This window comes from Pollicipes pollicipes, unplaced genomic scaffold (genome assembly GCF_011947565.3).
Source record: "Pollicipes pollicipes isolate AB1234 unplaced genomic scaffold, Ppol_2.1 Scaffold_6686;HRSCAF=7923_pilon_pilon_pilon, whole genome shotgun sequence".
NCBI lineage: Eukaryota > Metazoa > Arthropoda > Thecostraca > Pollicipedomorpha > Pollicipedidae > Pollicipes > Pollicipes pollicipes.
The window spans coordinates 26,361,433-26,372,271 of NW_023596921.1; the positions used below are offsets into that span (position 1 = coordinate 26,361,433).

The 10,839-nt window shown below is 60.1% G+C and overlaps 1 protein-coding gene across 1 annotated transcript; it reads left to right on the forward strand.

Annotated features, from left to right (window-relative positions):
• Window positions 1–590: 590 nt before the first annotated feature.
• LOC119108119 (THO complex subunit 2) lies at window positions 591–8,462 on the forward strand (the record flags this gene model as incomplete). Its single annotated transcript, XM_037231697.1, is given in 13 exon segments — window positions 591–848; window positions 1,330–1,461; window positions 2,035–2,163; window positions 2,450–2,618; window positions 2,912–3,041; window positions 3,413–3,542; window positions 3,903–4,029; window positions 4,337–4,365; window positions 6,006–6,125; window positions 6,610–6,720; window positions 7,048–7,106; window positions 8,284–8,287; window positions 8,340–8,462. Coding segments are annotated over 13 exon segments (1,521 nt in total), but the record flags the coding sequence as incomplete, so codon positions are not given.
• Between the last annotated feature and the right edge of the window lie 2,377 nt (window positions 8,463–10,839).

Genomic DNA, 10,839 nt, shown 5'->3' on the forward strand with positions numbered 1-10,839 from the left:
AATCGTCCCAATGCTCAGGAAAAGAAGCAAGCATTCATACCCTAACGCACGCAAGGTTGCAATATTGCCGTCCGCACTTCGTCAAGGGTTGAAAACCCCCAACCTGCTCCATAACGTTACGGAGCTGTTATGGAGGTGGCCAAGCGTCCAGAGGTTGCCAAAGTTTATGCGATTTTTGTGACTATTCGAGACCTTTTTGTACAGCTTTTTGCGTTGCGGTTGTCTATATCGCTACGGAATCACTGTGAACCGGGCTCGGGACGGAACGGTGAGTGAAAGCGGTCGGATTCCAGCCGCTTGTCTGACACGGCCGCCGGGACGCATGTCGGGGCGGCGCTGTCTGCGGGCCTGTCGCCGGCTCTCTGATACGTGGGAGCAGCATCCCAACGCGGGTCAGCCGCGCAAACACGCCGAGCTGCGTGTCAGTCCGCAAGTGTCACACGATAACTGCCATGTATCAGCGGGCATTGCGGTGCTGTCACTGGTGTGTATCGCCCATTTCGCCGAGACCGCCGGTCCCGTTGCGTCCTGCTCCGGCCATCACCTCGCACCATTCCCGCCCGTCACTGTTGGCGCCCGGCCTCCGGCAGCTGTTCTGCAACATCACCTACACGTTCACGTCGTGCACGGAGAACGAGGCGTCGCGCTACGGCCGCTTCCTGTGCGCCCTGCTGGAGACGGTGATGCGCTGGCACGGCAGCCGCGAGGTGTTTGAGCGCGAGTGCGCCTTCTTCCCCGGCTTCGTCACCAAGTTCCGCGTCTCCAACAAGCAGAACGAGCGCAGCGACCACGTCGACTACGAGAACTACCGCCACGTCTGCTTCAAGTGGTTCTATAAAATCACCAAGGTTGGGATTCGGAGCGTCGTGGTGAAGATGCAACACAAGGCGCCACACTGGAATGTGCGCACTTTTCTTTGTAGAGTACTGGTAATTTCAAGTGATGTTCAAGTAGATTGCAGGCTGGAGTTTGGTGAGCACCTGCGTTACAAACGAGATGCGTCGTCTTTTGTTGGCATCCACTGCCTCTATGGACTGTTGATTATCCGCTTCAAAGCCCAGTGCTGCTTCCATGTACGCTCCTTTGTTTTGGTTACTCTATCGCCGGTTATGCCTGCCGTAATATGGTTTTCACATTCATTGTATTGTCTCAAACTTAATGTAACTGCGCACGCCAAACAGGGAATTGCCAAATACGCCTGCGCCCTCCTAGGCAGCCTTCGTCGCAGTTCTCAGCTAAATAGAAACAGCAGCACGTCAGAGCCAAACGCCAGCAGTGAGCCGCCGCCGGCACGTGCCCATCCCTGACCCGGCCTGCGGTCATTGGTAGGCGATCGTCACCTGCCTGGACAGCAAGGAGTACGTGCAGATTCGTAACGCGCTCAAGATCCTCATCAAGATCCTGCCCTGCTACCCGGTGCTTAGTCACGTGGCCAACATCGTCGAGAAGAAGGTGGAGGCGGTGAGTGAGAGGCGGACGTCGCGCCGCCCGGATGGGGCTCGCCGCGGCGCTGGCGTGGTGTCGCCGGTTCGTCATCGCTAGGGAGGGGGGGGGGGCGTCGCAGTGTGATAGGGGAGGCTAGAGTCCGTGCAGTGTCGTGACATACAAGTCGTCTGAGCCCCAGGGTAGGCAGCAGCATTCCTGCTGACGTGATTATGGGGTGGAGATGGTTTGTGGTGCGAGATGTCCCACGCATGTTGGCTGTCACCCCCACTCTGCATAATGGAAACGTCGCTTATGCATTTCCATGGAAACGCCTGCTCTTGCAGCTCTGTTTGTTATAGTCGCTTGTTTGTAGTCAATATATGGAGCTTTTGAAGAGCGTATGAAGACTGCTGAGATCTAAGAACTCTGCAACAGCGATTTGTTGCCCGTCCTCCGCGTTTTGGCCTTTCTGGGGCTAGTCCGGACGCGGGCGAGAATCTGTGCGCCAGTAAGCGCAGTTGAAACCGGCACTGTGTCAGCAGGGCGGCTTACCTGACCGTGTGCCCAGCTGACACCCCAGCTGAGCCGCTCCCCGTCCGCTGGCCGCAGGTGATTCAGGCGGAGAAGAACAAGCGGCAGGACCTGGCGCTCATGGCCACCAGCTACGCCGGCCTGCTGCGCGCCCGCAAACACACCTACATCCCCGAGAAGGACTTCCACACAGTCGACAAGAGCAAGGTCGGTCCGCCGGGCGGTGTTGGGCCGCGCGCCCCTCATCGTCGTTGGTGGTCGAAATCCATCAGCGGTAACGCGGTCTGGATAGAGCGGTTTCATCTTGTCGGATCTAGGACCCAGAAATCCTTCCTTTTCCAAATTAGACCTCGGACTGGCTTCGGACGCTGACACTGATGGCTCAAGTGTTCACGCTATCTCGTCGCCTGACAAGGCTCAGTCGGGCATTGTGGTGGCGCCCCCGACGGCCAGCTCAGCCGCCCCGCTCTCTGACTGCGGTGTCTCGCCACAGAAGCCGGCCGCGGCAGCCGCCGCCCCGGCCGCCGCCACCGCCACCGCTGCCGCCGCCGCCGGCACCACCGCCACCGCCACCACCACCGCCGGCAGGGAGGCGCGACCGACCAAGGCTGGCGCCGACCAGGAGGCGGCCGCCGTCGCCAACGGTGTGACCGCGAAGCACGGTAAGCAGCACGGAGCCTGACTGAGAGTCGGCCTACCGGGCACGGGGCGACCCTCTCTCAGCCTGGCCATGCTGTGTGATTCTACAGAGTTAAAGGTGAAGGCTGGTGTAGACGGCCAGGATAGACTTACGGACGTCAAAGTTTCTCGGGAAATTAGGGGTGTGGCTCGGGCGCGGGAGGTGTAGACTGGTCCGTTCCCCTCGTGACTGGAAATGTCTGCCTTACTGGTGTGCACCACCTGCACGTGTTGCGCTCCGGCTGGGCACCTCTAAGCGTGCCCCGTCCGTCGGCAGAGCCGGCCGAGCCGCCGGCCGAGACGGTGACGGTGAAGCAGGAGCCGCCGCGGCAGCGCGAGACGCCGGATAACGCCGACCGGCGGGAGAAGCGGGACGGCCGGCCGCGCGAGCGCGCCAAGGACGACGAGTGAGTGCGGCGACCCCCCGGCCGCCGGCTGCAGGGGATGTGTGGTGTGTGCAGGCGAACGATCCGCGTCGGCTAGTGCAGGCGGAGGACCGATTTGAGGGTGTAAACTCTCGAGGCCCGTCAAACTCGTGGCGTAATCTCTGGTCGCAGTTACATACGGCTGCTTGCCGATCTTAGCGGCACTGGCCCATGCCGCGAGCTCGGGTAACACATCTGACCTCGGCTGACTTTCGCCTGGACCTCAGCGCGTACCGTGCCTGTACCACATCGCCCTTGCCGAGCCCTGGGTCACACGGCGCTCCAGATACGGCGGCCGGCGGGTGACCTCAGGTCACGCTCGCTGCCTGCTCTGACCGGCGCCGTGACCACAGGACCCGGAGTCGCTCCGGCACGCCGCGCTCCGACCGCGCCGGCGCCCGGGAACGCAAGCACGACAGCAGTGAGGAGCGGCGCGACAAGAAGGCCTCCAAACACAGCACGCCAGAGTCGGAAACCAAAAAGGTGTGCGGTGTCGCGTGGGACAGCCGGTCGCGCCGCCCGCTCGGGACGCGGCGCTGCGGGCTCGTGGGTCAGGTACACGTTGTGCTGGGGTTGTCCTTTGGCAGGTGTTTTTCGAGTGCTTCTGTGGTTCCGGTCCGATATTCCAGTCGCGTAAAAACTCATTGCGCCGTGTTTGTATTCGGGTCGCTCAGTGAGCTGGCTGCGCGCACGTGCTCGTAAAAGTGTGGCCGTTGGTGACGGCTGCTGGCGACGGCCTGTGCTGCGCCGCGGTGTCAGCTGACTGACGGCGCTGACCTGCCGACCTCTGACCTGCTGGCCCGCTGACCTGCTGACCCGCTGACCTGCTGACCCGCTGACCAGGTGACCCGCCGCGTGGAGAGGGAGTCCGATGAGATCCGCGTCGTCGAGGACGAGTACTTCGAGAAGCCGCGCCGGCCGGCCGGCTCGGCCGTGCGCAGCCTGCCCGAGGCCTCTGACGTCGACAGAGGTGAGTCCGCGCGCCGGCCCGCGGCGAGGACGTGACCGGCCACCGGGGGGCGGCAGGGTGCTGACGCGGTCGGCGCGAGCGTTTGGTTTTGGCATTATGAGGTCGTGTGTGCGTCCGGTGAGGATAGCTTTGTCTGTGCCTGGATATGGAGGCCAACATCGTTCGGTGGTCGCCAGGATGTCCGCTGTAGGTCTGCTCTCTCGGCTCCCAGACACCAGCGGATTGTTGCGCTTGGCGGCACCGCCTGCGTGCCAGCGTCCGTGCCTAGTTCGCAGGCGTCGCTGACCCGCTGCTGTCTCCGTTCCAGAGGCCAAGCGCCGCCGAGTGGAGAGTAAGGTTAGTATTGACGTGAGTTGAGCGGCGGCGCGCGGAGGGAGCGCCGCGCCAGCGCCGACCGACCGCCCTCCGGCCGCCGCCGGGCGGTCGCGCGCGCGCGCCGGCGCCGAGCCGCGCGGGCGTCGCCGTCGGCGACGGCGAGTCGCCCCGTCGGAGAGAAGCCCACCAGTGTGCATAGTTAAGTGTCGGCGCGAGGGAAGAGGATGCGGCCGCCGGTCGGCGGGTTGGACACGAGCAGCGTGAGCGGGGAGACGCCTCCCGGAGTGTAGCGCGCCGTCAACGCCGGGTGCGGGGAAGCTGCGCGAGCACTGCAGCAGGAAGTCGTAACGTAAGGCGCCCATCGGAGTCGAGGTCTCCAGGAGCAGGCAGGAGGTTTGAAGCTCACTGTGACCGCGTCTTTCAAGGAGTTTTGTGATGGTTGCGCTGCGTGACGTCTCCTGATGTCTCTGCTGTGATGAGACTTATAATATTCTCCCTTTGCACAAAGATCGGGCTGTGATGTGTGAGCCCCGTCCGTAAACGAGGTCAGTGTTAGTACAAGTCACGAGGTCTGCAGTACAAGATTTATGGAAAGCAAGTGAGCAGAAAAAACAAGGTCGGCGCTGCTGGAAATGTGCAGTTACCGGAGAGATCTGATAGCCGTACGCTACACCGTCACATAGGTAACGTCGGACGTAGACGGCTTGCTCTTGTTGAGGTCTGAATGGAAAACGGTCTTCATCTGGAGTTCTGCTTCTTCGACTCGTCCTTTCGATGGCCAGCATGATCTCCCGTCTCCCGCGGTCTCCTGAGCCGGCTGGGGTGCTCTCGCCGGTTGAAGGCCTGCGAGACGTACGCGCCTCCCCGCCGCCGCGCCCCTGACGCGTCACGCGTCTCCCGTCGGCGGGTGTCGTTTGTTCGTCCGGTCAAGTCCCGCTGCCCGGTCGGAGTCGGCGGCGGCGGCCAGCCGAGCGAGCTGGCTACGGCCGCGCCAGCGCCCGCCGCGGGCGGTCCCGACAGCGGAGCGGGCCGTCCGCCGGCGCCGTCAGCCCCGGAAGAGCCCAGGAGGATGCGCGTGGGACAGACGTCGGCCAGAGGGCCAGTCGACGCCCGTCGGAGCCGCAGTCTCGACAAGCCCGGCTCTGACGGTGCAAGAGCTCGGACCCGTGACGCGTAACCAAGAGCGGAAGGGGGCGACCGCCAGCCGCCCCGCCGGACGCAGGAAGACCCCCGTCGCGCGCGGCGCCGTGTCGGGCTGCTGGCGTCGGAGCGCTGGCAAGTGTCGTCCAGGCCGCCGAAGCCGCCCTCTCGGTGCGCCGACGTTGATTCAGTGGCGCGGGTCGTACGTGTGTGCCGCATCGAAGTCGATGCTGCGCCCTCAGGTACTGTATCACAACTGTTGCAGTCCAGTAAAGGAGGAACGCAGCACCCTGGCGTGTCCAGACCGCTAAAGCTCGGGCTGACTCGCTCTTTGCAATGCTGCCAAGCTTGTTCACGGTTAGAGTTCCGTTGTGCCGTGTGTGACGGTCTGGTTGTCCGTTTTGGCCCGGACGCGCGTGCTTTTCTTGGTTTGCCTAGTCATGTTATTGTCGGTTGGTTTGGGTTTGGAAGCTTTCTTTCGCCCGAAAATGGGGTCAGATGGCCGGCATATCTTATTACAGAGGTTGGACAAAATGCCAGAGAAGGACGAGGAGAAGAAAAAGAAACGGAAGAAGTCGGAGAAGGGCCTGGAGGAGGGGGAAATCAGAAACAAACGAGAAGACAAGAAGGAAAGGAAAAGGGTAAACCGCTGGATGTGACGAAGCGCATGTCGTGTGCTTGTTCCGCATGGGACGTCATTCCCGAGAAATGGCCGTGTTCGATAGGCTGACTCAGCTTCCAAGGTCTTGGTAGTATATGACCCGAATGGCTTGTAACCCGGTGCGGTAACCAGTTGTCGACTGAGCCTGCAGTAAGCGGTAAAGTCACCTCTGACCGCTTAAACAAGCCCGACATTAATCAGGTCGTTAATTTAAACGTAGCGAGCTGTGACGCTTGTATTCTGCTAGTGTCCATTTAGTCTGGTGCCTTTTAGCCATGCTCTCCGTCTCGTCATTGGTGCCAGGCATTGGATCCGGCACCAGCTGACCTCTGTCACTATTTCTCTGTGTTGCCGCCAGTGCATTTCGTGTTGCGTGTTGCTGGTTTGCCATGCTGGCAGCAGTGTGGAGATCGCCCTCTGCTGCGCGCGTGCTGTTGCCGATGACGAACATACGCCGCCGGCAGGCGTCGCTGGACGACAGGGGATCGCCGATCGAGTCCAAGCGAAAGAAGGATGACGACAAGCCCGGTGAGTGGCCAGGCGGCCGTGCTCGGTTCACGTTCACAGCGTGGACGGTCGGGCGCCGCAGTCAGCAGCGGGCTGCGGCAGTGGCATTGTTCCCCACTGCATGGCGACGGCTTCGCACCATGGAGAAGGGGCTGAATTTATGATGTGGAGGCTGTAGATCCAAACCCATCGCCTGGTAGTTCGCCCAATTTACCGTGAGACCGTCTCTCCCATGGTCTTAGTGGTTGCACTCGTAAAATAACCAAAATGTGCTCTTATTCCACTCCCATAGTGGCGAAGTGTCCCTGCGTCATTACACGGCTTCCTGAGCCTCGTATAACGTGCCCAGGGCCTGTCTGTGTCGCGCCGCCTTCTGACCCATGCTTATGTTTCAGCGAAGCGGACGCTCCGAGGGCGATGAGTTCCGCGAGGTCAAGGACAACGGAGGCAGAGGGTGAGCAGGGCGTCGCCCCGGCGGTGGAAGGGCCTTCGAGACCCACTACACAGTCCTGTGTGTTCAGCGGTCAGCAGATGTGCGAGGAATGATTGCTTTTAATTCGTGGGGATGAAAGGCGTGGAAAGTGCAATTTCTCTGCTGGTTTAATGAGTGGGATTCTCGGATTGAATGCGCAGCGGGATCTAACAGGTCTGGCGCATGTAATGCCGGTGGGCTTAGAAGGTCGTCGATCTTGGGGTGATTTCCTTCGCGGCATTGTGCACATCTTGACATGCCACTGGGAAGACGCGTATTAAAAAATATCGCACATTGCGGTTTTACGGTAATCGTTATAGACCGACTATGCCCGTTCTTTTGGAGACGGACTCTAAATGCATTTATCATAGGGTGTTGGAAAATTTCATCTGCACACCACTGATCCCCGACTCGCAGCAATCGACCGGTTGTTTTCCGTGCTCTCGTGGCGCGAGCTCGACCAGCTGTGGGCGGAAAGTCCTCCCAGTCGCGCGCTGTCGCAGCCGGTGCTGCAATCGGCAGCGATTAATGCTTTGGCCGCGAGCTCGTCCGGTATGCTGTGAGACGCTGCCGGCTATGTGGTGGTGGCGAAACTGGCGGCGTGGCCCGTCTGCCGGCGCGTGGGTGGTATGCTGGCCGACCGCCGTGCCGCTGGGCAGGGTTGGCTCAAGGCTGGAATAGAAGTTTACACTCACTGGCTATGTTGAGGTCAGGCAGGACAACGGCACTGCCCGTGTGGACGGGGTTCTCGTGCAGAAGTGTACTCACGGGGTTGGCAAGTCTGGTTGCAAGAAATGGTTATATTAGCGCAATTTGTTTAGATTGTCATGTTTGTGTGGAATGTCTTGTGGGATTGTTGTGATTTTTCATCATGCTCCTGTCATTCTCCCTCCACCGTTGGTAAGTTGCGGAGCGCCACTATTGTATTGTTCTACATATGACAAAAACAGATGGACCATTTGCTAAGCTCTTGCTACATCCGTCATTCCAACATTTAGCAGGGGTACTGGAACTCCGAACGCGACAGAATAGCTAGATAGTAAATGTTTGCGTCCTGCGACTGACGCTGGCGTGTTTCACCATCACTGGTCCCTGCCGCGCCCCGCCATCGGCCCACCAGCGTGGGTGTGGTCGTATATGTCCGTCCCCGGCCCCCAAGGCCGGTCAGTCGGCGATCCGCCCACCGCTGACGTCGCCGCCGCTCCTCCCCGGCAGCGGGAGGAGGAGGTGGAGTTCTACGACGAGCCACGCTACGCACCCGAGTACGACTGGGAGCGGGAGCGGGAGCGGCCGCCTGCCAAGGAGAAACAATATCCTTTGGGTGCGCACGCGCGCTGACGTGGGCTGTGTGGTGTTCGTCACTGGGTCACTACGGATGCGGAGTGCCGTAGGCGTTGCTGATGGGGTTCGTGGATGTGTGGCAAGATTGCTGTTTGCGGCTGGATGTCTGTGAACAGTCGCGCTGTACTGTAGTGGTGGCGGTTATTGGTTCGGAAACCTGTCTGGCTGTGGGGCTCAGAACGAAGTTTGTGACTGTTGGTATGCTTCGTGTGCTGCCGAAAATTTACTTCGTATACTAAACGAACGCGAGATCTTTCGACGTTAAAATCTTCTTTGTATAGGCTCCCTCTAAACGAAATCCTATGTTGCGCTTAAGCTCTACAGGAACCATAAAAAGGTTGATGTTCCCCCCCTCCCTCCCCCTCGACAGCACGAAATTCCCAACGGTACTAGGTCGATAAATTCACGAGTCGAGGAGCACCAGGGCAGGCCATCCTTAGGGCCGCGAGCATGCATGCGGCCAGACTCACCATGTCGCATGATTTGTGCCGGGTTGCTGCCTGGGCATGCTCGTCGCCGTCTGGTTTGAGGTGTAGTGTGCTGTACCGTCAGTGTCGTGTAACTGTACCAGAGCGCTGGCCAGCTCCCGTCCACGTGCCTGTGAGCTCTCGGGTTGTGGACTTGGGTAGCGGATTAACGTCCCGCGTAGGTATATATGTCCTTAACTCCGCTGCACTAGAGGCCGCATGGACAGCAAACGACGATGAGCCGAAGGCAGCGGCAGTCTGGGCGCGGCTACGAACGCGGCGCATCAAGAACGGCGCGGCGAAAAAGGTGGCGCGCCGCTAGGGACGCACACCCAGGGTAGTGCGGCAACAAACGCGGGTGCACCAAGAAAGGCGCGGCGACAAGTTTGGCGCGCAATACATGACGTGATGAGAAACGCGATGCGCCAAGAACGGCGCAGTGAGAAATGTGACGTGCCACAGGCGGCGCTATGGTAATGACGGTTCACTGTAGGACGCACCGCCATCAACAAAGAATGCGATAGAGGATGGTGTGAATAATGCCGTACTGAATATACTGGGCAGTGTTTTAGTGTTTGTGTGGACTAGATCGGATGCAAATTGTTGTCGGTGGTATGAAAATAGCAATGCCGGAGCTGTCGCGAGAATCATGACCTTAAATCATGATCATCAGCGATAATTGTGGTAGTACTGCCAGCGTCGTAGGAGTGTGTCGACCCCCTCCCCCCTCCCCTCCCCTCCCCCTTCACCTCCCTGTGCGCCATACGGATCGTTGAAACCATGAGCGTTAAGAAGAGACTTTCATGCAGGGTGCCGTGCCGGTATGACTTCAATGTTGCAGAAAAATGTGGATGCAGGTTTAACTGTCCACTTTCGCCAACTAATATGCCGCACAAAATGCCGCAGGGCGCTGTGGTGCTCTGGTACGAGCGAAGTGGTTTTGGTCTCGGTGCGCATGGCAGGAACATTTTTCGCATTACCGCCTTCGGTGCAGCCTAAAATCTGCCCGCGTGGTGGTGGGGGGGGGGGGGGGGGGGGGGGGAGCGTGGGAGCAACAGCTGGCGGCGCGCGTTAGAGGTGCCTTTTGATTATGAGACGGTGAACCATGCGGCTTCGGTCCAGCAGCGTGGACGGGGGTGCGGAAATGCACCCCGACCCGGGAATACTGACGGGGTTCAGGCCTCCTTGACCCTCCAATCTGTAGGCTGTAGGCCATAAGCTGGCACCATAATCCCTTCCATTCAGGACAAACAAGTCATCAGCATTGGCACGGTCTGGCGGTACTGGCTTTGTCGCCATGGCGACGCAGTCCCTCAACAAAGCCCGGTACTGGTCGTCTGTACATGCGCGTATTTGTTCAGAGTGCGGCGTTTTAGTATTGCGGCGAGTCAGCAGCCGGACATGGCCAAACCTGTCGCCCAGCTTTTGCTCTGCGCAGGCGTCTCAGGTTGCTGACACGCCTCGGGTGGTGGGAGTGAGAGCGACGCAGCCGCAGGACCAGCGAGCCAGCTGGCCAGGCCTGTGGTCCGAGCTCAATGGTGGGGCCAGCCGGCGACGGCAGCGCATTAACCTGTCCTCCCCTGGTCCTTCTGTGGTCAGAGCTTAATGGTCGGCCAGCCGGCGACGGCAGCGTCAGGTGGTCGACCCATCCTCCCCTGGTCCTGTGGTCAGAGCCCAATGGTCGGCCACCCAGCGACGGCAGCGTATTAACCCCTCCTTCCCTGTCGGCGCCGGCACAAATCGTGGCGGTGGCTTAGGTCAAGTTTCGTGACAGCTCGCTCGTCGGTCGTCGCCCGCGGCCACTGGTTCATTTGTGTAATTTGATAAACCATTTGTCCCGGGAATGGTGGATGGTGGGCGAAACCGGTTGGTGGTCAACAGCGTGGTCTGCAGTTAAATTTTTCTGC